The sequence below is a fragment of the Vidua chalybeata genome, chromosome 1 (genome assembly GCF_026979565.1).
Source record: "Vidua chalybeata isolate OUT-0048 chromosome 1, bVidCha1 merged haplotype, whole genome shotgun sequence".
Lineage (NCBI taxonomy): Eukaryota > Metazoa > Chordata > Aves > Passeriformes > Viduidae > Vidua > Vidua chalybeata.
Genome location: NC_071530.1, coordinates 23,382,686 through 23,409,094, shown reverse-complemented (window position 1 = coordinate 23,409,094; position 26,409 = coordinate 23,382,686). Strand labels below are relative to the sequence as shown.

The following is a 26,409-nucleotide window of genomic DNA, read 5'->3' as shown; positions in this document are numbered from 1 at the left end:
AAAATACTACTGGAAGCTATACTTTGGTTTTGAGGACATAAAAAAAGTGAAATGAAATAATGCTAATTCTAGCAATTCTAATATGGTCCATTCTAATATGCCATTTCACCAACCTTGTTTCTTGCCAGTAACCCTCCCAAAATGCAGTCTCTAACTATTAATCCTTTGTGCTGCTCTCCTTAACTTGCTAACTTGGTCTTCTGCTATAACCTGACCTGATATAAGCAAGGACAGCATATGCCACAGATTTTAAAGGCCCGGGTGGACCATTCTGCTGATTTATTTTGACACCTTTATATCATTACTAAAATGATTCATCTTGTTTCTAAATGAAGTCTATACACATTATCTTGCCTTCAGAGCATGATGTCTGCAACAACACTATGCAGGGTATTTCAAAACGCAGGTTCTAATGTTTGTACTTCTAAAAACCTCCAAACTTCTCTAAAATTATCTGTTCTTCATATAAGCTTTTTAGACCATGATTAGACAGAATGTCTTTCACAAACCTGGATTCATTCGTGTAGATTGGGAAACCTTTCCCACATTCTCCAAAAAAAAAAAAGCAAACCCAAAAATACCACAAACCAGTGCAACAACAAGATTTAGTTGAAGAGATATTAGTGTCATTGTGTATTTGATCTTCATAGCAGAGTATCAGGCAGAAATACAGATGATACTGGGACAATCACCCAGATACACAGCCAACAGTTAACCTTTGCTTTATCTAAACTTCTTAACATTGTCAAAACTTTGTTAACCTGAGTATCATATTGTATCTGTTCATTTTAACCTCTAAGAGAAATTTAACTGAGGCAACTAAGAAACCTTCTGAGGAAAAAGAATAATAAACATATTTGAAAGAACACTCCATAGACTTATGCAGCTCAAAATGTAATCTGCAAGATGAGGAACATGCAAAGCAACAAGTTTTTAACAGTGATGCCAATTTCTCTAGAAGCACTGTTAAAAAGTCTTTTGTTGCTTGATTAATTGAGATTAATAATCTAAGCAATCATATTAGCAATTTAAACAATTGTAAGAATACCATTTAATATGCCAAATATACTGTGATAGTGTGGGGTGTATCTGCCTAAAACCAAATCTTTTCAGCATGAAAGTTATTATTGTCTATTCAGTAGTTTGAGGTAAGCACATAATTTTACCCAAACTATCTTTAGCAATGGGTTCCACACAGCTGTTCTGCTTGGAGGAAAAATCTAACACATGTGAATGGAACAATATCAAGACTGCACATTTGACTGTCAACTTGGAACAAGTCACCTTGTAGGTACTTCACCCAAAAGGATCTATATTTGAGGTTTCCTTTTCTTATTTGGATGTGGTGGGAATAGGCAGTGATACAAAACTGGGGTTTTCCTGAAAAGTGGTGGAAAGTGAAGGAGACAATAAAAAGGAATGCTGCTCTGAAGTGAGAGTAAAACCCCAAAAAATGGGAAAAAGGCACTCCTGGTGTTCTAAGAGACCTTCAGTCTCTGGAGAGAGGGAGGACAACTTGAGGATTAGGATCAGTTTTTTTGTCTCATTTTTTTTCTTAAGAATTTTAATCCTCAAATACTTCTAGGAACAAAGAGCTAATTGTGAAATTCCTTCACTGATCTCTTGGTTTCAGGCTTGGTGAAGGCATGTAGTGCTCCTGTTCATAAACCTGTTCCTGCTGAAGGAGTTAGAAGGACTACAGACCACAGACTGGAGAATTTAGCATATCTCAGATCCAAGGTCTCCTATCCCATGGTAGGGCAAATAAAGAAGTTTGAACTCGGGGGTGTACACTATGTTTCTAATGCAGAAACCATGACTAGTTAGGACTACATAACTCTGGCAAACAGCAATCCACATGGATCAGACTGTGAATTCTTCTTCAAAGACAAACTGAAAGCAAATTGGAGTCAGAAATGGTTTACTCAATTACAATAGGTATTGTCAAGATAACATAACCCAGTTTATATAATTAAATGGGAAACTAGCAGTCTAGTACTTGGATTTATTGAATGAATCACATTACAGACACTGAGAAATAGAACAATAACTTGTAAACAAGCACAAACCATGAACTTTTATGATGAGTTTAAAACAAGTTGACTTTAGTCTGCAGTTAAAAGCTGCAGAACCACAATTCACTCTGCAGCAGCTGTGATTCTTTCTGACATTACAATCTGCCTGGATTTTACTGCATGAGCCCATTTGCTTCACGCTCTTGAAATGGAAACTTTTTTAACTGGTGTGTCTAACACTACTGTATAGCCCCATGTAGGGACATGAAGGTAGAAACAGGCAGAAGACCCCTTGCTCAAATCCATTGTAAATCTTAAGTCTAAGTATGTAAATACTAGATATTGAAATATGTTGGAAACTTGTTACTAAAGTTTTCTTCTGTTTACCATTTCTCTACCAGAAACAACTTTTCTTATGTCAAATAATTTTATGTATGTGTTTTTCACCAACATTTTTCAGAGGTCATTCAGTGCTAATTGCTACTTCCCATTTTCTCATATGAAATGCACATTTGTCCTCTATTGTATAATAATGTAAATGTAAATAAAAATATGTTTAAAAGCAAATGTCTCATGTTGAGGAAGGATAGATAGAACACCTGTGAGTGAAATGCCTATAGGCAGAATTTATCAGGAAGTTGGATCAAATAAGTGTCACTGAAACAAGAGAACAAGACCAGCTTATATAGTCCTTTGCAATTAGTTTTTATCAAATCTGAAAAAATAAAAATTTGACAATCAATATAAAAGTTGTAACACAGACCTAGGACATTGCCTGATATTTGTTTACAAATAAATCACATCACAAGAGGCTCTAAATCAGTCTTACAACCATGATTTATTTTGGAGGAAAGGAAGAGCCAGACAACGCTCTGTGTCATTCAGTTAGCATGCATACAGTTAGCTGGGTCTGAGTATACTTCAGCTAGCAAAGACTGCATGGTGACTTGCCTCCCTGGTGAAAATCAGTAAATACGTAAATAATTTCTAAGCACATGCTGAAGACAAACTGCTGGTGTGGAGCTTGAGGAGCTGCAACAACATGGGGCAGAGGAAAGAGGAGGTACAGGGACAAGATTCAGGCTGTGTTACTGGAGGTTAAGTATCAGCATCTAACAGCAGCATCCTCTTAAAGCCTCTTCAGTACGGAGCAGGGAACCAGAGAGGCAGAAGCTTAAATAATAGATCAAAAATGGCATCAGGAAGTTGAGTTTTCATTCATTAGAAGCTCAAAAACTAAGGATGATCTGTATACTAACAGAATGAAAGAAGGGTTGGATATTGGAAATAAAAATGATCTGAACTTCTGTAGAAAGGACTAACGAAAAAGCAGAAGGTAAAGAAGAATATTCAGTTCAAGATGGTGCACAGCTGAGGCTGGAGAACTGAAATTACAAACTTTAATATATCCAGATAATATCTGTAAACTTGGTGGAATACAATCAGCAAACATAATGCAAGAATCATAGAGAAGGTGATGCTATATACCTTTTTAAAATAAACCCCAAACAAACAGATAAATAAACAAACTAACTATCAAGAAATACCAGTGGAATATAATTCTGTAATTAAACAATGAAAAAAAAAAACAAAAAAACAAAAAAAAAAAAAAAAAACCCTTGGTGAATGACCTGACTAAAACTATAATAATAAAGATAACATGGCTACTAAGTAAGAATATAAGTGCTGCTTTTATTCCTTAATAAAAGGAAAAAACCACAAAAATAAAGGGAACTTCCATCACTGCATCTCCCAAGTATATTTAGAAAATATATAAGCTAATGAATTACTCTTAAATTAAAATTTCAGACTACATAGGTAATAGACAAAACAGTCAGCAAACACATGAGAGAAGCAACTCCTGACTTTGTCCAGAGTAGTCTGTAAGACCTAATTCAAAATGTTACTATCAAAGAACCACTCATTAACAATTCCCAAGAATTCATTAAAATTGCAGAAGCAGTAAAAAGGCAAGAAATCCACCGCCTAATTTCAAAAAGTGGTACTAAGTAAGTGTGGAAAAAAATTCCAGAAATATCAGAAGAACCTGTGAAGAGAGACAAATAGGACAGAATCATACGCAAAATACGAAGCTGAAGTTGTCTCCAGATGAAGAATATGTAAAGAACAAAGTCTGGGAAAGACAAGTGCAAAATCACAATAAACAAGACTCGGGCAGTTTTTTGAGCTGTATACCATGTGCATAAAAACTCAGAATAAATAATTTTAAAACATCACACAGTAAATCTTTCAATGCTTTTGTAAAGTTGGTTGCTGGAGAAAGTGTAAAAGCAATCTCATATTTCATATAGCAGAAAATTGGTGTGAACTGTTGGATTCTCTGTGGATGTACCACACATACTTTATGAAGGACACAAAAGAAAGTCTTTCAAATTGAAGTCTCAGCACAAGAGGTTCTAGAAAAATCAATAAACCAAATACTAATATAAATACCCAGCATCAGATGGTACTTCTATTCATGAGTCCCAATGAAATTCAAACATGAAACTTCTGAACTAGTTATTAGAATATGCAGCTTACTGATTAAATCTGTGATGTTACAAAATTAGAAGATAGTAAAAGTAACACCAATACCAAAAACAGCTCCAGAGAATGTTAGGAAAGATCATCAGGTTTTTTCTCCAGAGAGAGGTCACCAGTGAAGTCCCAGAGGTTCAGGGACCTGCCTGTTTAAATATGAAGTTGTTATCTAGAGAAGAAGGTGAAAAAAGTGGTGCTAAACTTTGCTGTTGATACTAAGTTACTGAGCACAGTTTGAATAAACATGAAACTATGAACAGAAGAAAAAAAAATGTAAATTTCACATGCAAATATTGAACTGTGAAGTACTTGTTGCCATTGAAAATACAAATCTTGATATTCAAATAGACAGACCTATGAAGATGCTAGCTGTTTTTGAAAATGTTAGATGTCTGCTTGTGTTCTTTATATCAAATTACCAGCACAATTACATACTAGTTCTCATTATTTGATATAGTTTAAAAATAAATTTGAGGCAAGATCTTCAAAAATCATTCCCAATTGCTCATTACTATCCACTACTTTCACAAACATTAAAAAAGCTGAACACTGTAAATTAAAGACATCAAATCTGTTCTTGAAATATGGACAGCATTTCCAGTCTCATCTGCACAACAAAAGAAAAAGAGGTTGTTATTTCACTTCTCTTTACACATATAGGACGCCTATGCCTACCTTTAAAGCTTTTTCTCCACTGTTACAGTCTTGTAATTAATTCCAATTTTTATATGCCTACATGAGTCTTCTTCATGTTGAGGAGATATTTTAGTGAAGTTAATGTATATTTAATCAATTTCTTTCATTTTTCTCTACAGTGTATGTTTTGGGCTGTTTATCTTTGCATTTTTTCCAATTAATGAAAAATAGAATTAAAAGTTAATTCAATGTAACATAACAGATTCCCTCCCCCACGAGAAAAAGCTTTGTGAAACACTGTGCATGTCAATTACTCCTATAAATAGATATAAACTTATAGATGAACTTTTACCTCAACACAGGTTTTCATCCCTGAGGCAGCAGCATAGTGCAAAGGTGTATTTTTTTTGTTATCAACAGCATCAATGGCTGCTCGTTCATATTGTCCTTCATCCAGCTTTGCTCCCTTCCACTTCAGGATCATTTGCAGACAATCAGCTCTTCTGCAGTCGTCTTCCGAGGGTCGCGTCAGGCGAGGATGAAGAGCTCCCTCCGAGATCATGATCTGAGGTCCCATACACAGTAAGTGCATAGATGTCTCATTGTGCACATTCCTTTTATTTGGGTTACCATCTCGAACAAAAAGGAAAGTTCTGCAGTGGGGGGAAAAAATAGAAGAAAACTAATTAGCACACAATTTCATTTATTTTCTTGAAGTGGGAATGGTGGATTATGACAATTCTCCTTCTTGCAAAGATTTTGATCACCCATGCCGGTGACAAAAGTTCTTTAATAGAGAAATACCACTGGACAGCTCTCCTCCATTTCTCTTAGGAGTCGAGAGCCAAGATCAGGATGAATTACTGAAATATCACTAAGTATCATATACAATTACCTTGTCAGTGTATGAGAAAGTTTATTCTACAATTCTGTGTTGTATTGTGATGAATGTTTTAAAGACACAAGACTGATGAAATATGTACTTTATTTCTTCTGCTCTGTCCTGAATAGTAGTGCATTTGGTAGTTTGCAAATAGATAATGACAGAGCAATTTGTTAAAAATTCATTCTCCTTTGCCATATCTTTAGTCAGATGTAAATGCAGCACTTACTACTTCTTAAAATATTATAAATACTATTCCTGCCAGCACTGCATGCATTGAGGAATGACCATTGACTTTTTTAATATGGAAGTACAACATAATGCAAACTCTACCCTATATAGGTGACAGAAGCTGGCAAGAATTTAAGTGCTCTCTTGAATACTTTAGAGCCAGTTCAAAGTGGACAATGTTACCAGCAAAAAGAATCACCTTAGGAATGAAAGGGGAACAACAGGCTGATTCTGGGAATCACAACAATCTCTGAATCCTAACAACATCTGAGACAATGCAGCTCCCTTGCTGCTTCTTGCCAGCAAGGATTACAGAAGTTACAATCCAGATCCGAAATGGAAGAACCAAGACAAATCATACAAGCCCCATGCATCTGAATGTGCTTTAGCTTTTTGAGGTATACTAATTTTTATTTTTTCTTAAGGGAGAGTAAATGGTAGGAAATGACAGAGAGGAAAGATCACCTCTTTGAAGGACTGGGATCAGAGAGACAGCAATAGGAAAAGACCTCTGTGTGAAGGGAGGAATAACAGGTATTGTTCCCAGAAAGGTAATAAATACCAAGCTAAATCTGAAGCATGGCACATGCATTCAAGAAGTCACTGCAAAAACGCCTGCACTGTTCCCATAAAGCTCCTCACACATAAAGCCTGCACAAGTAAGTCACTGTATGTCTCCTCCCCAGGCTGTTCCCTGACTCCACTTTGGAAATATAAAAAAAACCAGTTATTCTGGTACCCCATTAAGTTAGTGCAGGGGACCTGGTTCCACCCTCCCTGACCACACCCCTAATACTAATGAAAACCAGTTTCAACCACTTTCAGGCAGCTCAGTCACCTGAAAGCAGGTGCTGCCTACATACAAAATCAGACAGTATTGCTCCTGGTGAACAGTCGTGAGAACTTGACAAACTTACCCAATTTGACAAAAAAAAAAAAAAAAAAAAAAATTACCTCTGTTATTGCCTTATGCTATAGCTACAAATCTAAATGCCATCTCCTCTTTCTGTTGTCCCTGAATACATACCACCTTTCTCTCTCTCAGGATTTACTCATGCTTTGTTCAGGACAAAGAATAATCCTGAAACTATTTTATTAATAAAAGAAGAGGCTATACAGGGTAGACAAGAATTTCCATTTCAGATATTATTGAAAACAGTCTGGACAAGTATTTCAGTAGAAAAAATAGGCAGAGATGATCTGGTCCTGCAATGGAAGAATGTCTTGATAGTTGTTTGTTTATTTGTATTTCTGTCCTTTCTTCCTCCTGAAAATCTCTGAGTGGTTTGAATTTAAAATAAAGCTTATTATTAAAACACCATTCTTTTAAATGTATGGCAACAAAGTATTCAGAGGAAAACACAAAACAGTCTCCTCTATTTTGCCCTATTTTGACAGCAAAAATGTTCCTTAGAGAAGTCTCTCTTTCATTCCATGATAGCTGACATGATAGATGCATTTGTTAGGAATATGAATATGCCAAACTTGAGATTAAAGATCTTGTCAAAAAAAGTAACAGCATATTTTGTTTCCTTGAGGCTTTTTGTTTGTTTTCAGAGGGAAGAGATTTAGCTACACATGCAAAATTCTTCAGAGCCAGTCACATGAAATGGTAAGACTAACCAGTATCAAACACTATCCAAAGTGCATTTGTTTGTTTGAATTAGCTTTACAGTGTATTAAACTAGAGACAGAAAGAACGGAGGGGAAGGAAGGTGGGAAAGTCAAAGACAAAAAGAGAGAAATGGGAAGGAGAGAGAGAAGAAGATGGGGACAAGAAGATAGATCCTATAGAGGCACTTGGATATGATCAGCTCTTCAGCAGAAGGGGAAGCAAGCCAATCCTGAAAAGCCCAGCCAAACCCCTGACTTAAAGTTCAGAAATGACTAGCATCCAAAAATGGGCAAATAATGCATTTTACATCCACAGATTCATTACTCAACAAGGCTCCATTTTTAACAGTGGTATTTGGTGCGTAAGACTTTCACAGAGCAGTGCTGCAGATCCCTGCAATTTGGCTCACAACTTCAGAGGTATAAGAAGCTAAATTTTGCCTGGAAATGTACTGATAGAGTGAAAATATGCATCGCTTATGGGAAATATCACTTAACCACAAGGCAGACAGACTTTACTCTAGTTGCAGTTTCCAGATTTGCTTCAATCTGTAGCACTTTGCAGAATCCAAACTTGAGGTGACGAAAGTATCATAAAAGTGTTGAAAAAGTGACAAAAAGGAAAGGGCTGTAACATTCACACCTACTACTATCTGTATTTGCAAAAAAGCAGCAAGAAACTCAAGATCACAAGGCTGGGAACTTGAATAATAAACAAATGGGACATGTCCTCACTTTGGGAAACTAACAACACAATTATTTCTTCCGGTTTGGATAAAATCTTTGACGTTTAGGGCATGAAAACCACCATATTTACAGTTTCTTTCTCTCTCTAAATAAATGCTATATATATTTTAGCTCTAGATAGATACACATTGCTGGAACTAGATGATCTTTAAGGTCACTTCCAATCCAGACCATTCTGTGATTCTATGCTCTATTTGTATGCATCAAAAAACATACAAAAATGTACCCATATGTGGAAAAATAAAAATTAAAAACTGGTGTAAAATGAAATGATAAAACTAGTTCTGACAGCTGGAGGGTAAAGCATTTCTGAATATGCTCAAAGACAGTGAAAGTAACAATTTTTGAAAGCAAAACACTGACATATACTATATAGAAAGTAGACAGCCCTTGTAAGTACAGCTTGCTAAAGAAAGTTACACTGCAAACTCCAGTGCAGGCATGAACCTAAAGCTCACAGCTTTAAGAGAAGTTTGAGTATTAAAGAAGAATTTTAAGAGCATTAAGAGAAGTATGGGTAAGCCATGAGTTAAAAAAATATATAGAAGAGCCAAGTCATGTTACCCAGTAATTTAAAACTCATTTGCAATGACTTAATTCGTACTATTATTGAATCATTCAGCTTTCAACACAGTAGGCCAATACTGATGCAGTCAACCTTGAATAACTATGATTATTTCACTAAAAGTACTTTTCTCCCAAATATACTGTAAGAAAAAACCCACAGTGTACTAGTAACCACTTGAAGAAATCGTTTTAGTCATTACTGTTTTAAATAATTCTGGGAAGAATACTGTTTTTTACCTGATGTTGAAAGTCACATCCAGTAAATATAATTATTAGTATTGTTATTCATTATACAACGCTAGAAGGTTATTTATTAGTACTTCAGAGTTTCTTCTCTGTTTCACTAAGAGTCTTAAGCATTTCTTACATTAATCTTTACATTTGTTATACTGCAGGCCAAAGAAAAAATATGCTTTATTTATGGTTCCTACGACTGTTAGGAGGAACAGCAGCACCAAAACAGACATTAAACAATTCCTAATGCAAAAATATATCAGTTACATCTGTAAGTTTTTTGTAACCAGAATACTATTGTTTTTATTTCTAAGTTACTTAAGTTTAGCATTCCCTTGGACAGTCAGGAATACTGTTTCCAAGATCCCATGCCTCTTCTGGCTTTTATTTCAATATTCTGAGTGGGATTTCAAAAGAAATAGAGCTGAATGCCAAATCAGAAGTGGCTTCCACTGAAGCTGGCTGCTTACCAGCAGCTTTTGTGCAGTTCTCTGTAAAGCAAAATCTGTGTGATTTGCATCTCTGTCTCTGGCCCTTTCTTATTCTAAGTGCCGTCCTTCCAGCCTTGTCTCCAAATCCTTCCTTCAAACACAGATTTTTTCTGAGACCATCCATGCTGAATTCTCTTCCCACATAAGTGTTGACTATTAGTTTTAGACTGGTCTCAAACAAATATGAGATGAAATAATAAACATAAAACTACCAACAAGTGTGTTCAGTGTCACTGTCACCTTTTGAACACACAGATTTGTATTTCTGCAAAGGACAACTATCTTAGTATCAGTTTGTAAATGACCTGGCAGTGTATGCTATCTAGTGTTGATATTACTTACATAGGAATAATGAAGAAATTCCACAGTGAATACTATCAAGCTTTGCATCATTTCTATTTCTTAAAAATCATAAATGTATTACAGAAATTGTCTCATCTTTATCTCTCCCACCATAATTTTTTTTTTCAATTTGTATGTCACTTTAGTGACACTAATTATTTTCCTTACATGTCTCAATGATGTAACTTTATTACATTCAATAGAAAAAAAATCTGAATTAAAAAAAATCAAATCATCCATGATCTGTACCTTGGCCAAAGGAAAACTGGGTCAATATACAATGTCACTGAATATTTTGCTTGGACTTTGCAATTAGATATAAACATTAATGAGTTATTTCCGAAAAATTTGAGCCAGCAGATCTCTCTGGTAAGGAAGGCACATGCGCCTCTAACCCCAGGGTGAAGTGAAGCCATTTGACACAATGATTCAGTATTTACCAATCAACTCGTCAGAGTCACAAACTCTACCTGGCAACAAAATTAGTTGAAATAAAGATGTGGTCATTCTGGTTGGCAAGGACCAAAGCTGTACTCCTCTATAAACCAAAGAAAATTTTACTTTGCCTGTGGTAAAGTGCTCATGACAACTCTACCAAGGAGAACAGGCAACACAGAATAAGAAACCTTTAAGAATGTACTGCATCAATAGATCTCATTTCACCAATCACTAACAAAGCAGTCTTACTCTGCAATGTGTGATTTCTACCAAGGAAAGTAAAATTAGAACAGTTTCCTCTGGGTGGAAAAAAAGCTAGCAGCAAGAAGAAGCAATAACACAGTCAAGAGTGGCAGCTGTAACAGCAGAGCAAACGCTGTACTGTGAGCAACAAACTCATAAGCACCATGTATCTTTAAACTACTAAGGTTAAAATAATTGAAGTCAGACAAAAAAAAGTCAGCTTTAAGACCTAAAAACACAGCAGCTGACTTGCTTTTGATCTTTGCTTGTAGGTGAGTCTGTGATTAGGATAAAGTCTACCTTCTGTTTTGAATTTTGTGAGGAAGTCATGAGGAACACCAGGGAAGATACCTTGGGAGGCCACACACATCTGCTCAGTGAGAACTGCTTTTAACTGAGTTTTTGAGCTTTAGGGAAAGGAAAACAACTAAGTCAGCCAGATAAAGGTCTGAGTTTTGAAGCCTGCCTTACTGTACTTTAGAAGACTGAGTCCAACTGGGTGGCAGCCTTTGAGGAACAAAGCAAATGCTACTGCTGCTACTTGACATCTGTGGCTGCTCCTAAGTGTCTCCTGTTTTTTCTGTCTTTGGCAGTTTTCTCCAAGATTTAGTCACAGTAAAAACTTGATCACTTTTAAAGGCTATTTATACATTGTCCATCATCTTGACTTCTTTTTAAGCTGACTATGATGAAAATTACCCTTATTTTCTACTGCCCAGTCGGATGTTCTGCTACTTCAATTCACTTGGTCCTCCTGCTTCTTTATAAGCATGCCCACAAAGCCCTGTGAGATCATATTCTTCATTTATTATTCTTCTTCATCTAATCAAGAGCTCCCTTCAGTATTTCATATTCCAATGAATTTGAAAGGTGACCAAGACTTACAACCACACAAAAGAACTAATTTAAAAAGGACATTACAGAACCAATTCAGCAGCTGAGTGCAATGACAACAAAGCAATTGGAAAACCAATGCTCCCACTTGGACAGATCCAAACACTGCACAGATCATTCACCACACACCACCAAAGGAAAACATTTAACACTATACCACAAGCAGTATCTCCCACAAGTAGCATTCATGTCTCATATTGTAAAATCGTCAGAGTGTTCAATTTACAACTTTGCAGGTGCTTACTATTCAATTTTACATATTTAGTATAATGTAGGATGAGATTCATCTTCTCAGCTCTGGTGACCTACAGTGCAGACAACTACAGCTGATCCAATCCTCTTAAGTTCCCTTTGAATCAATGGGAAGAAACAGGCAGTGCTGGCATATCCTTAATTTAAAACACTTTATGGTCACCTTCACAATACATGAATTGTGCTGTTGCCTTCAGTAATTATTCTGAGTAGATTAATTATCTATGTTTATACTGACTATAAAGGAGACCTAGTATGAATAATTCCAGTGGAGACAAACTTACTTTTCTGAATTAAATGAATTTAAATAGAAGTATATTTGAAATAGTTATCCGTATAATTGTTGATAATTAAAAACAAACTTGCTTTATGTTGTTCAAAGTGAATGATCTAGACAATGACATTCTAATAAATTATTCAGATGAAGTAGTGTATTATATACTTTAAGTTATTAAACCAGAATGGAATTATTTTGTTATGTGGAATAAAGGGAATATAGTTGGGTGGTTTTCTTTTGTATTAAAATCAGAAGCCAAAACTTTAAAAAACTACTTTTAGGACAGTAGCTTAGGCAACTTTTATGCCTTCATGATTTTTGTTCCAAATGAGCTTTAAAATTGGAAAGCACCAAGCAAATGTAATAATTAAAAGAATTACCATGACAAACAAACAAACAAAAAAAGGACGGGAAAAAAAAGACTCCTCCAGTTGTTTTCTGAAGCACCTACTTGAACACATCCATACATTCAATACAAATTTCCTTACACTGGGATCCTGTAGTTTTGGTTAATAACCCCACATTTTTCGCATTTGCCCTTATTAGAAAAAGATCTGCTATGTACCTTATTATTTTTCTTTTGCTCACATTTATATCAGAATACTGTGAGGAAAGCAATTTAAAAAGGAACAGTGGACTTACTGTCAAAGCATTTAATAGATATTAAAAAATTTAATAAAGAAAATAAATTAATTTTAGCACCTTTCTGAAGATTTCAGCATGAATCATTTAGGTCTATTTGCAGCTCAAAGTTTAAATATTTACAGAACTTCTGTCTGTCAAAACAGTGAAGTAGCCTCTTTGATTTCCATCTCCAGAAAAACACTATCAAAAATTCAGAGCAGCTTCAACCTTATCAGAAAACAAGCAACTACAGCACTTCTCTAAAGCCAGATGACCTGCAAAGAACAGGGTTTTCATCAATACTTTTCCTTAACATCTATTTTTACAGCATAAAAATCCTCTAATACCCTCTAAACTTCAGAGAAATCTTGTTCTGAAAAACACATCTCTCAAAATCCTCCAAAACTAATTTTCAACATGACTGCAAATGGATGAAAAGCCAACAAAACCTGGCATGGGAAGAGACATTCCTGAATGTGCTGTGACGAATGCAACATTCCCTCTGGGGTCAACAAGTTTTTCTGGCAAATTTACCCTCCATAACATACTGGAAATATCAACATACTTTTTTTGATTGCATTACAATTGCTTGGATCAGTCCTTATTGAAACCTCTTCAACAGGCAGAACAGAAAGGGACTGTAGCTGAAATTCCAAGAGATGCATAGCCTAGAGGAAACCACCACTATTTTGATGTTCTGTCATTCTTCTGAAGTGAAATATACTTCCCAAATTATAGCAATGAAACAAGAGATGCTGCCTATGAACAAATCCCAGGCACATTTACCAACCTTTCTCTCTGACTGGCTTAGCTATGCCTTCATTGCCAGAGTTGCTTGACCACTATTACTGAATGGCAGACATCAAGAATGTTAAAAGAAGTGGGTCTGGGTTTGATTTTTTTATCTTTAGTTTCAGCAATCAGCTCAATTTCCAGAATCTCTGTAACAAGGAAGTCTTGTTTTTCTTGTTCTAGGAAAAAAAATCTTCATATACCTGTCCTGTCTCCCCAGAGCTCCATGTTTCTGTCATCTCCTCCTCCCCCCTCTTCAGGCCACGACCAGCAGCAACTGCTACAACAATCCACTTTTGGCTTGATACTCACAAAGTGCTCAGATATAGCAGTATGAAACACACAATGAGGAAAATCTGTCACTGATCCAAAAAGCTTCCCAGCAAAGCTGCAAAACTGAAAGTCACACCACATATATTGCAAAATGACAGTTTATCTAAGGGGTTTTTTTTTCCTTTCAACGTCAAGCAAGTCCTCGTGATTTCCAGTCACTCCATCTCAACCAGCCTCTGGAAAGTCTGTTCTCTTGTCATAGCTCAGGAGTGCTTCACCAACAGCCAGACTCTATTGAGTAACTTTCCAAATTGATAGCAACTCTTTCAAACTAAGCAGTCAGATGGTCTAAAACATACCTTAGGCAAAAAAAGCCTGAGGGCATTGGATTTGCTGGCTTGATCATCTGAAGACTGCCTTTTCTAAAGAAAACATGTTTCCAGTGTGCTTTGTCTGCAGTATTTTTATACACATTCAGGGAGTGAAATTTAAACTATCTTCTTAAATATGAATCTTCTGTCAAGACCTTAATTCATAGGGAAATATGATAAATGTTTGTAGTGGGATGAGACCAGTGTGGATCAAAATTCGTATGTGGGTTCTTCCACAGGGTACAGTCCTTCAGAAACACACAGCTGCAGTGTGGGTCCTCCACAGGGTCACAGGTCCTGCCAGAAATCCTCCTTCTAAGAGGGCTGCTCTCCACAGGCTGTGCAGCTCCTGCCAGGAGCCTGATCCTCCATGGGCTCTCCATGGGCTGCAGGCTCCTTCAGGGCACATCCACCTGTTCTGCTGTGGGGTCCTCCAGGGGCTCTGGGTGCATCTCTGCTCTCTGTGGGTGTCCAGGGGCTGTGGAGGACATCCTGCCTCACCACAGCCTGCACCACGGGCTGCAGGGGAATCTCTGCTCCAGTGCCTGGAGCACCTCCTGCCCCTCCTTCTCTGGCCTGGTGTCTCTGCAGGGCTATCTCCCTCATATTTTTTTCACTCCTCTCTCACAGACACTGTGCAGCATTTTTCATCCTTTCCTAAGTATGCAATCACAGAGATACCACCAGCATCACCACAATCTCAGCTTTGGCCAGTGGTGGGGCTGGCTGGGAGCTGGCAGACACCAGTTGTGCCTGGTGTGGGGCACACTGATCTCTTCTCACATCCCCGCAGCCCCCTGCTACCAAAATCTTGCCTCAAGAACCCAGTACAATGCCATTCTGTCAACTCCTCCTGACAGGTGCCACAGCTGAGGGCTGAGGGTTATCCTGTGCTAGCCTTGGAGCAGGGGCTCCTCTCTGCTGATGAGCTTACTGGCCTGAGATCAAGTCTTTGAAAATTCTTGTTTGAGCTAATTAGATGTGGTCAACAATTTTTGGTTTTTAAACATTAAATGCTATGTTAAAACAAACTGGTATGTCAGGTAAACATTATTCAGGGCTGCAGACCAAGTTATACATTAATGGAATGTTGACTATGTTTTAGTTTTTATTTCAACATTCCTAGTATACTAAAGTTTCCTATGATACTCATTAAAATGATCAAGAAACAATCCTAGTATTTTAACAAAATCTTGCTGAATCTTGTGAAAAGAAATTAACAGCAAATTTTCACATTTTTACATCTTGATCCTGTTTCTGGGCTGTAAATGTTGGATGAAAAGTGCAGCAGCCAGATGACTCAGATACTTGCTGCATAATAACTGTGAAGCTCAAAATCATTGAGAAATTTTTGTTGGCTTAAGTTTCTGCCAGTAGACTTCATGCTGGATTAAATCAAGTTTGTGCAGGTTGGCAGTTTTGCTTTCTGACCCTTTCACCTCTTCTCCAGTTTCTTGTTTCTTTCCTTCTGAGATGACTGCAGCAGGATGTCCCCAAGTCCTTTTCACTGTGCCTTTGGCCAGTCACACCACCCTCAGCACTGCCAGATAGGATATTTCTAAACATCCCAAAATATCTCTGTCAATGCATTCTGTAATGCAAAAGGTGTACCAACAACTGCATCACACTACTCTATTTTGAGAAAATCTCACACAGTAAACTGTAAACACATCAGTTCATATCCACCTACAATAATACTATTGCCTGTAATGAAAAACTGAATTATATGGTATGCATGCAAGTAAAAGCTAGAGCTTGTAGTTAGTGGTGCTAGAGATTCCCCAATATTTAAAATGTTTTATGAAGAGATAAACATAAAATATTATACTACTATGGACACCTCATAATTGTAAATTTCTCTCAAAATACAAAGAGATTAAAATTAATTTATTTTTAGGTTCTGAACTTTATCAGTACATCAAATCATTCCTTTTAATAATCAGCTCACTTAACCCCTGCCATATCCAGGACTTTCTGCATCGAAAAGAAGCAGCTTAACTCCAAAGCACTTGTGCCCTTTCTGCTACCAATATTGCAAATAGACACACTGTAAGGCTTATATTTATTCAATTCTACTACTTTGTTTAGATAAAAAAGCTACATTTATGTGCAGCACATCTTAAAGAGAAGCCCTTAGAAACACATCAGAAAAGTTAATAGCAAAAAAACTTCAGTAAATTACACCTCACAAGTGCTACAATTCTAACAGTCTGGGTTTTCAGAACCAGATTCCAGCAGATAAAGGCACCTACCCTATGTTTAGGGACAAAACATGTATTCCAAACCCTTGACTCAAACAAGGCAAAAGAATGATTCTTTTGATCATTACTTTGCCATATGTGAAAAAAAAAGTTCTCCTGTAAGACTTAGATGTTGAAGGCCCTATGTAGCTAGTAGCAAAATAGCATTTCTAAATGACTTTAAAAAGAAATACAAAGCAGTTATTTGAGATTCCATCATAATGATGCAATATAAATTAACTAATGCACTGCTCAGAAGCCAGTAATTATGACTATTTCTTTTCATATGTGCAATTTCATGCGTCCTTGTTGTCTCAATAAGGCTCTAATTTCTTAAGAGCTATTTTCTTGAGAGAAATACCCTGAAAATCTCAGAGGAAAAAAATAATATGGAAAGTGTGAGTAAAAACTGGACACTATCTTAAATTTATTTCAGTTAACTCTTTTTAATAGGTCAAGAATAAGGAATAGGGGTAAAAATAAACGAAAAGTTTCAGTGATGAAATGAAAACATCAGATTAAAAATAGAAATACAGAATACATAAGGAAGAAGAGAAAAATATTTACCAAAATTGATGTAAATGAGAAATTATAAAATAAAAATCTGGTTAGATGAATCTAAAACACTGAGGGAAAATCGATGGTGAGGGCCAGAAAGCTAGTAAAGTTACAGCACACGAGGTACAAAACAAACCTTATGAATACTACAGGCCCATTTAGACATAAACACAAAAATGAAAAGAATATTATCAGTAACACAGTTTAGCATTTATTTCTGTTCTGTTTCCTAATATGAAGAAGAGGATATTTATGAAATCCTCTCTAATAGTGCTTACTGAAGAAGAGTTTAGCAATGTCTGCCTGGCACTACCTTCACAAAATACTAGATGAGAACAGCTTGTGTTTGCAATGTCTGGACATGGGTAAGATGTTAATCTTTAATTGATCTTAGAGCACTGACAAAAATATGAAAGAAGGGAAATAGCTAATATTAGGGATTGCTGTCCATATTGACTGCAGCAACAATAAATGTACTTATTATCAAGATATTAATGTTCACTGTTACTATGCAACTCAAAAAATAAAAGCTGCCTGAATAACACAAGAATAAATATATATTGTTCCATCTAGAAGTAGTTACAATCAGTGTAATATCCACAAAGCTTCGCAAACAGATTATTAAAGACAGGAAAACACATCAAGAATGGTGGAACAGTCACTATTTCCAAAGAACCATTGTATAGGAGTCTTCAGGAAGCAAGCTAAAACTGCCCAAGATTAGTGTTACAAGAAAGGAACAGATACTGAAATAAAATTAAAGACTGTTTATCAGCCAGGGATTATAGACTGATTTGCATGTTTTCTACCACTACTCAAACTTGTTACAAATTCTGTCTGTGCAACACACACATGTGCACACCTATGCACACTCACATCAGGTGATTATAAGCTGGCTGCCACTCTTGCATTTGCTAGGTCAGTTTTTCACACCCAAGCCAAATTTCAAATGCTGCTTACCCCAGGATACGATTCATTCCATGCCTAGCAGCATAATGCAGCGGAGTATTGTGCTGGTACGTTTCTCCATAAGAAGTATTTGGGTCAAGAGTTTCTTTTAGTTGAGGGTTGCTCTCATAGATTTGGCAGGCCAAGTTTTCATCTCCATTTATAAGAGCTTTGCGGAATTTGGTGGTTGTATTTCCCATGTTGCTATCCTAGCTATCAATGGCACTTCTTCCTTTCCCCTTCATCCACTTGTTGTACGGTTCTGTAACATGCTTCACAGCCTAAAAAAGACAAACAACATTCCAGTTATTCTGTAAAATACTTTTTCATAGATGAAAAGAAAAAATGCAGAGCTATAGCACTGTAAATAGGCAGGTGAAGAAGAAGTACATAGGGCCTATATACTCTCTTCATGAATTGCTGAAATCTTTCTAGGTAAATGCACACAAATTCCCAATTCTTCACAGATAATTTCCCTGATAAATTGTGGATCTCCCTCCCTCTGCAAATATCTTCACTACCTACACTCTTTAAACCTAGGGAAAAGGTTTAAAATGGCTAATGTCGACCTGTATTAGAAGACTGGCATGAACACTGAATTTCCATGAACAAGAAATGAATTAAAAATTAGATGTTTCTTCAAAAACAGAATAGATCTAAAGCAAAATTCTTACACAAGGAAGAAAAATTCTTCAAAAATATGTAATAAAGCAGACATCAGTTTAACTTTTCATGAAAGAAAATCATATTAAAATATGCTTGAAGCACAGGAGCTTGTATAGGTGGGTGTACACAGCACCCTTCTGTGCCAGTAAGATGAATGCCCATGAACACAGGAATTACCATGGCCCCATCTTAACAGCTCTGCTAAGCAGACTCTTTTAAACACCTAGACCCTTACACATAGATCTACAACATCTGGCATTTGTAATGGCACAAACCAACTGCACCTACAGTACTTCCAAGTACTTTCCAGCTGCTGTGCTCCCCAGCCTCTCACCTTTACCTGATGGAGGCACCCAGCAGATTAAGCTCCAAAAAGACAGGGCAGACAGAGCATCTCTGCTCACGACACGGGGCAGCAGGAGCTTATCTGGATGTGCAGCTGGAGAGAGCACATGTTGGTTTATGTCAGGGCACAGACAGGGCAGTCAGCACCGGCTGCGGCTGGTAGCACAGTGAACCTTCTAGGAGGTCCCTTTTGTGCATGAGTCATCCCATCCACACTGCTCCATGCCAGACCTTTCACCCCACAAATCACACACAGGGATCCAAATATGCCAGGCACAGCAGGTTAGGGGACTGAGACTATGTTGTGCACATAAAATTAGACAGGGCAGGAGCTGCCCAGTACCTTGTATTCAACTTGTTGGGACTCTTTCAAAGCTACCATTTCTATGTTGGATTTCCAACACAGTTACTGGTGCCCCTCCAGCCTTGTAGACAGACAAAACAGAGGAATGCAAGGGGTCTAGAGCTGCAGAGAATCCAAGGGAATCAGGATGTAGATAAAATCCACACTAAAAGCAGTTGAGGAAGCCTGGTGAACAGCTGAAGTGACACACCGTTGTTTCCCCAGAGATGTTGTCACCAGTTGCCACATCAGCTAATCTCATCAGTGTGGTCAGGTCTGTTCAAGAAGGAGAGAGGTGGTCTTGGTGACCTTCATTTTAATCCTTTTTCCTACAAAATTGTGGTAAAACCCTTATTTTGAGCAGTTATGAGGTAGCAATGACACTGCTGTATCAGCTGCCTCCACATACTCAACACATTGTCTGAGACCAGAGTTACCTAAAGAAGAACCAAGCAGGCACTCATCCAAACACAAATGGACATCCTTCATGTATCTAGGTATAACCACAAAACAAAACCTAGATTATTCAATCACACTACAGATTCTGCAGCATTTTGTATCCTTCTCTCATTGATATATTTTAAAATACAAACATACAGATACTACGCAGATACTTATATTCTTCAAGAAAATCACTGCATGTTCACATTACTACATCACAACTCTCAGTGCCATAAATTAATGTGTTTTCAGATGCAAAACTAGTTGCATTACTCTACATACTGGGCAGTTTCAGGCTTTAGTCTATGAACCCTTTAGTCTATGAAGAAAAGTTCTACACTTTTTTTCAGTCAGCCAGCAGTTCATATTACATTCAACAGGCAGGATCTCAAAAATAGCGTGAAAGAATAATTTTCACTTAAACTTAACAAGATTAGTTTGTGGTATTATATTATCTGTCAATCCCTATCTACCACCAGTAGCTCTCAAGACTATAAACTAAATTAATGAGAACAAATGCCTAAAAGATATCAGAATTGTCAAGGAAATCAATAATGAAGACCCCACTAAAGCCTACAACACTAAGAAAAGCACAAATCATTTGAAATTAGAATGTAACAGCACCAATTTCCATGCATTTATTTCTGGAAATTAGCACATAGATAACTTGCATCAGCTGCAGAACATGCTGCTTCTTGCCCAAACTGGAACATTAAACAAACCTGGGTAGGGATGAATGAGAGCACTGAGAGTGGAAGGAGATAAGATGGTGCCCCCAGGCACCTGAGAGAAATCTGGGACAGGGTGGTTTTGTTGAGGTGTTGAAGATGAGATCTGAATGGATTTAGGCAGGGGTATGGAAATGCATGGGAGAAGTGAGGGTCTCTGTGGGGTGAGCTAAAAAGCTTAAGTAATTTTTGTGCAGAAAAGGCAAAAATCATTAATTCTTTTGTACATCAAATAAACTTTATTTACTTTTGATGCAGTATGGATATACTAGAATGTTGTACTGTCATCAGTGACTACTAATATAAAAGATGTAGGCACATTGCTTGAACTATTATGTACATTATCATATAATCCAGAAATTTTAGGAATACGCAGACTGCACCATCTAAGTCACTGAAAAAAGCAGTGACATCTGCTTTCTTTAAAAAAGCTGACAGCCTATGTGTCCAATAAAGGGCTAAATACAACACAGACATGATACCGAAAAATGAATGAAATAAATAGAGTAAAGAAACTTGTTTGTGTAAAAGGACCAGACTCCAAAGGAAATTAATCTCAGTCAAAGGGAGAATTTTAAAAAGGATTATGAGACAGAGCTATGATATGGCTTTGAAAAGACACAAGTGAACTCTAACACAAAACCAAGAATGAATGCAGAGGTATTGAAAATTTAGCAAAGGCTAATGTAAATATAGCCATCACATTATCAAAACAAATGAAAGATGATAGAATGGGGATAGTCAATGAAGGCCCTTCAGGTGATGGCAAACAGCTTATATTTGATGTGATAGCGAGAAACTGATCTCTGGAATAATGGAAGGAGAGAAGTGACAGAGTCAAAATTAACCCAGAAAACAATTCTCTACTTAAAACACGTGATATGATAAACTATAGTAATGTCTGTCACCTTCATACAGTATCCACAAAGTTTTTCATTCTTAACACTACAGCAGGCATTAGCCTTTTATGCTTTGGAAATTTGGTGGGCCACACAGTAGTATTTTTTGTTTTCTGAATTCCAATTAAACAGGTCAGCAGAAACACAGAAAGACAAGGGAGAAGCTGTCTCTGTACCCTGGCTGTAACAGTTGGCTCCCAGCATGTTTGGAAGTCCAGAGGAAAGAAAGATGTGACAGCTGCTGCCTCTCAAGCTGCTGTAGTTGATGAGTGCCCTTCTCTAAAATATTCAAGATCTGCCCATTTACAGTCATCAGTTCATCTTTCAGCAAACAGCCCCACTGCATCTGCCACCAAAGCAGCCTCTGCCTCAACTGAAGGAGAAAAAGGACAAAATGTCAGCTGATGCAACAAAATTCTGACCTGAGAATGGAGGAAAGGGGCCCAGTTTGATGCCTTTTAGTGTAGTTATCTTTCATGAAGAGCTTCCAGCCTGTTACATCCTCAGAGAACAGAAAGTTAACGAGCAAAGATTGAGCCAGACATTCACGGGAAGGAAACCTAGTTCACTCCTTCAGCCTGTCATTTTGTGTTTTTAGAGGTGAAGGGCATATAATACATATAATACATACATTTCCTCTGACACAGGTGGCAGGGAAGTGGTCTGGAAGGTTATCAGCCAGTCAGTCTCAGAGACCTGGAGAGATGAACTCAGGTGTTGCAGTTTCAGCAGCTCCTGGGTTCACATGAGTAGTGTGCAGTATCAGTGTCACTGGTCTTGCTTCCCTCTTTGTATAAACCCAGCATTTAAAATCCTTAGGCTATTTTTTAGTGTCCACATCACAATGGAAAAAAAATACCACACAGACATGACAATTTTCTAGTATTTTATCTAAATAAAATGAGACTTTAATAGAATTTTACAGGACAAATACAAGATTATTGTTTTGGTAGGGAGATCTAGTCACTGAATTGTCAAGCTCTGTGCTAACAAAGACTGTATCATGGCCTTTAGCATAACCTTATATCATTTATCATAAGCACAATCATCATTTTACACCAAAGAACTCTGGAAAAACTAAATATAATGTTTGCAAAATATATCCCATATTATTTCTGAATTCCAATCATTAACTATCTAGTTCTAATTTTGAAAGTATATTTATTACTGGCCAAATAGAAGAGCCAGCCTTACAAAACCCAAAAACCACCCTGAAGTTTAAGGAAAGATTCTTCTAAACTCCATCAGGGCCATCGCAATTCTCTGCCTTAGCAACAAACAGTAATTTCTATGGCTTATTAGCAACACTTTGGTATCACAGCTCTACAAAAATTTAACAAAGAGACAGCCAGTCCCACAGGAGCTTGACAATTGAGTACAAGATGATAAAAGAGTGGATAAAGAAAGACATGAGTAGAGCAAGGAAGCAATGAGATTCTGAGAGCAGTTGCACCAGCTGCCCAATTACTATTGATTTTATCGTGGGCATCATCATAGAAGTGAGTCTGAAGAAGAACGGCAATGATGTAGGATTTTAGAAGGAGTTCCTCCTTTCTAGGTGCTTGCTAGAAATTTGTAAAAAATAGTGAAATGTTGTACAAGGGGGATCAGGTAAATATTTTGGAAACATCATACATCTAACACTCATTTAGGAACCACATATTGAACACAAAAGTCTTTCATGAGACGGCATATCTTTCTCAATTTACATGTTAATTGCTTTAATACTAAACCAGAATTTCTTACTGAATGTAGGACTAGGATGTGTTGATACAGCAGCTGTTCTAAACCTTGGGGAATGAAAAAAAAAAAGGAATACAGAATGTACTGCATCACACTGCTTAGAAAATCTATCAACACCAGTAAAAAAATACTCAAGTTTAACAATGAGAAGAAAATGCTATATATTTCTTGCACCAAAAAAACCCTACTGTTTATATAATGAGCAAAGATCAGGATTGAAGCTAATAATCATGTGCAACTTTTTTTTTTCAATGTAGCACTTCATCATTACACAGTTTAACCTTAAGAAGTTTAAGTACAATTTGCAGATTAAAAACCTTAAAAACTACTTCTTAAGTAGGTCGTCATGTAAACTATAAGAACATTCTTGTGGAAAAGCTAAGTGAGCCAAGGTCAAAGAAGACTACATAGCTCCTCATACTTAAATCTTAATATTATTAAAATAAAATACATTACTTAAAATTAGTGCATATTATACTGTTTCTAAACCCTTCAAAAGACAAGTGATAACAAATTAGTTACACAAAAAAGATAAAAAGTTATCAAAAATACTTGTTTTTATCTGGCTTTTGATGAAAGTATGAAATTCTTTGAAATTATATTCTAAAAGCATCTGCTGTTTCAAGCACAGTTAGCTCAAAAGGTAGCTGTTTTATTTGCTTGGATTCTGCAGTTAAACAGCTCATTTTTAAAAACTGAGTTTCTAAAATGTTTACTGCAGAGTCTGTCCTATATTATAAATCATATTTTTTTGCAGAAGGGAACCACAAACAACTTCATGGTTTAGGAAAAAGCCTTGTGACCTGCATGCTTAGGATGAGTGCCACATTATGATGTTGGTAATTTTAATCCTCACTTCTGGGACAAACTAACACAAATAAAGCAAGTCAAAAGTTACGTTCAAGAACTCTCAGAATATCAGGCTGTCTCCCAGAAACAGCAGAAAAAGCCCTGGTTAGTTCTCTTCATCTTCTCTTATTCTCTCCCCTCAACACAAAGTAAAAAAAAAAAAAAAAAAAAAAAAAATTCTCACTATACCAAGAAGACAAAATTAAGAATGAAGCATTCAAATGTGCATGTCTGTTTTACATATGGATGGCACAGATGCCTGTAATTAAATTGCAGCAGAAAAAGTTAGGCTAAATCTAATTTCTACATGTTTATAGTCAAGATTTATGATTTGTCAAATTTTAATTAATTACAAATTGTTCTCTCTGAATACCTGTATCTGGGAGAACTTTTCTGCAAAGTCTGAAGTAACAAATGCACTTGTAAAGCTTGAGAATTGGTTATAGAAAAGAGTAGTGGTGTTTAGGGGGTATTTTTACACACTGAAATATGCTAAGTTTTGTGCCAAAAGTTCTAAGTCATCAACAGGAAATAATGAAAGCGTCTCTGCCACTTTAAACCTCTGTGAATAGGACTTAACATTATCAAACTCTTGTTACATTTTACACATCAAAATGCAGAACAAAAAAAAAATAATTGCTATGCCAACATCTCACCCTTCATACAATGATCACCAATATAACATTCTCTGTGCTTTAAATACCAAGGTTGAAAAGTGGCAAAAATGTTGAGAGTTGACTTGAATAAAACATAGTGTGGGCTAGTGAGGGAATTAATTATTTCCTCATTTATATGCTTGTGGGATAGAGAGTCTAGCAACTTAGGTTACAATCTCATTATGCTGGCATATGTACCCACAAGTTGAAGGTTACAGTTATTGCTCAGTTTAGTAATTTGAGACTTTGGCTTACTGATTCAGCCATAAAAACTTTCATCCAGGTGGAGTATTTTCTTTCAGATCTGATTCTTTCACAACTGTAGTTTGTGGAGTAAAAAGGATTTTAAGAATGGCTTTGGTTTTCTTTGCCCTGTTGCATTTAAAGGGATGCAACTGGGCCAGCTGCAGCATAGACTAGAAGCAGTTTAAGAAAAAACTCTGCTTAGATGTAGCTAAAGTAATAGCTACATTAATTTTACTTGTGTTGTCTACAATACTTGCATTCATCATTTTAATGAAATGTGATAAATCCACTGTGGGGTAGGTACATACACACATGGCCGGAGAGACAAGATACTGTGCAGTCAAATCAAAGGTACATTGGTACAGCTGGATAATGACTGCATTCCTGCAGGTAGTCAGGGGAAAAAATCCAGCAGCACAAGTTAAAAGGAGCACTCTGTTGTGGTGTATATTTTTTTTTCCCTTTAGTGAACAGCAATTCAGTAGGACGGAACAAAGGAATCATCATTCTACAGTTATGCTCAGAAACATCCATTGGTCTCACCTGTAATTGTGAATCCATTTCAAAATTCATTCCAGGGCCTCATGTCTGTAGAATTTTTGTTTTTTTTAATTACAACAAAACCCTCAAAGTTCTGTGAAATTCAGATAAGACTCTGGAGTTGTTCCCAATGCAACTGTCTGTCAAGGCCTTAATAATCTTAGTAATTTAATTTGTTGTACTTTAGTCAGTGATATAAGAGAAATCAGAGAATCATAGAACATCTTGAGTTGGAAGGGACCCACAAGGATCATGGAGGTCCACCTCCCAACCCTGCACAGGACAACCTCAGGAATCACACCATGTACCTGAGTGTTGTTCACAAGTTTCTTAAACTCTGTCAGGCTTGGTGCCATGATCACTTCCCTGGGGAGTGTGTTCCAGGTGAACATTTTCTTCTTAATGGTATTTTTAGGTTCCAGGCATAAATTACAGCAGAATGTTTTTAGGGCTAGCTCTTCAATCTTCCGGTTATGTAGACTACTCAAATCTAAAATCTAAAAGATCTGTACCTAGTCTACCAACACTAGCACCCTAAGACATTCTCTATCTAGACCAGAAGGGGAAGAAGTACAAAAAGATATGTTTGATGTTTTGTTAGATTAAGTCAAGCTACAGACAGACATAGTTCTGGCATTTTAATCCTAAGCACACTGTTTTAGTATAAAGAGCCCACTACAGACTCTTACACTGACTAAAGTAACAGTACACTTTAGGTACAGTGCATAAAACATTGTCAGTT

At 36.7% G+C, this 26,409-nt stretch overlaps 1 protein-coding gene across 4 annotated transcripts in view; it reads right to left on the bottom strand.

Annotated features, from left to right (window-relative positions):
* Positions 1 to 26,409, bottom strand: part of ANKIB1 (ankyrin repeat and IBR domain containing 1) — an 88,568-nt gene that overhangs the window by 37,084 nt on the left and 25,075 nt on the right. For all 4 annotated transcript variants that reach the window (XM_053935116.1, XM_053935133.1, XM_053935125.1 and 1 more), the window contains exons 2-3: positions 18,224 to 18,492; positions 5,545 to 5,845 (exon numbers count right to left, since the gene is read on the bottom strand). In XM_053935116.1, coding sequence (XP_053791091.1) covers positions 5,545 to 5,845; positions 18,224 to 18,411 — 489 coding nt within the window. In that variant the 5' untranslated portion in view covers positions 18,412 to 18,492. The remainder of the gene's footprint in view (positions 1 to 5,544; positions 5,846 to 18,223; positions 18,493 to 26,409) is intronic.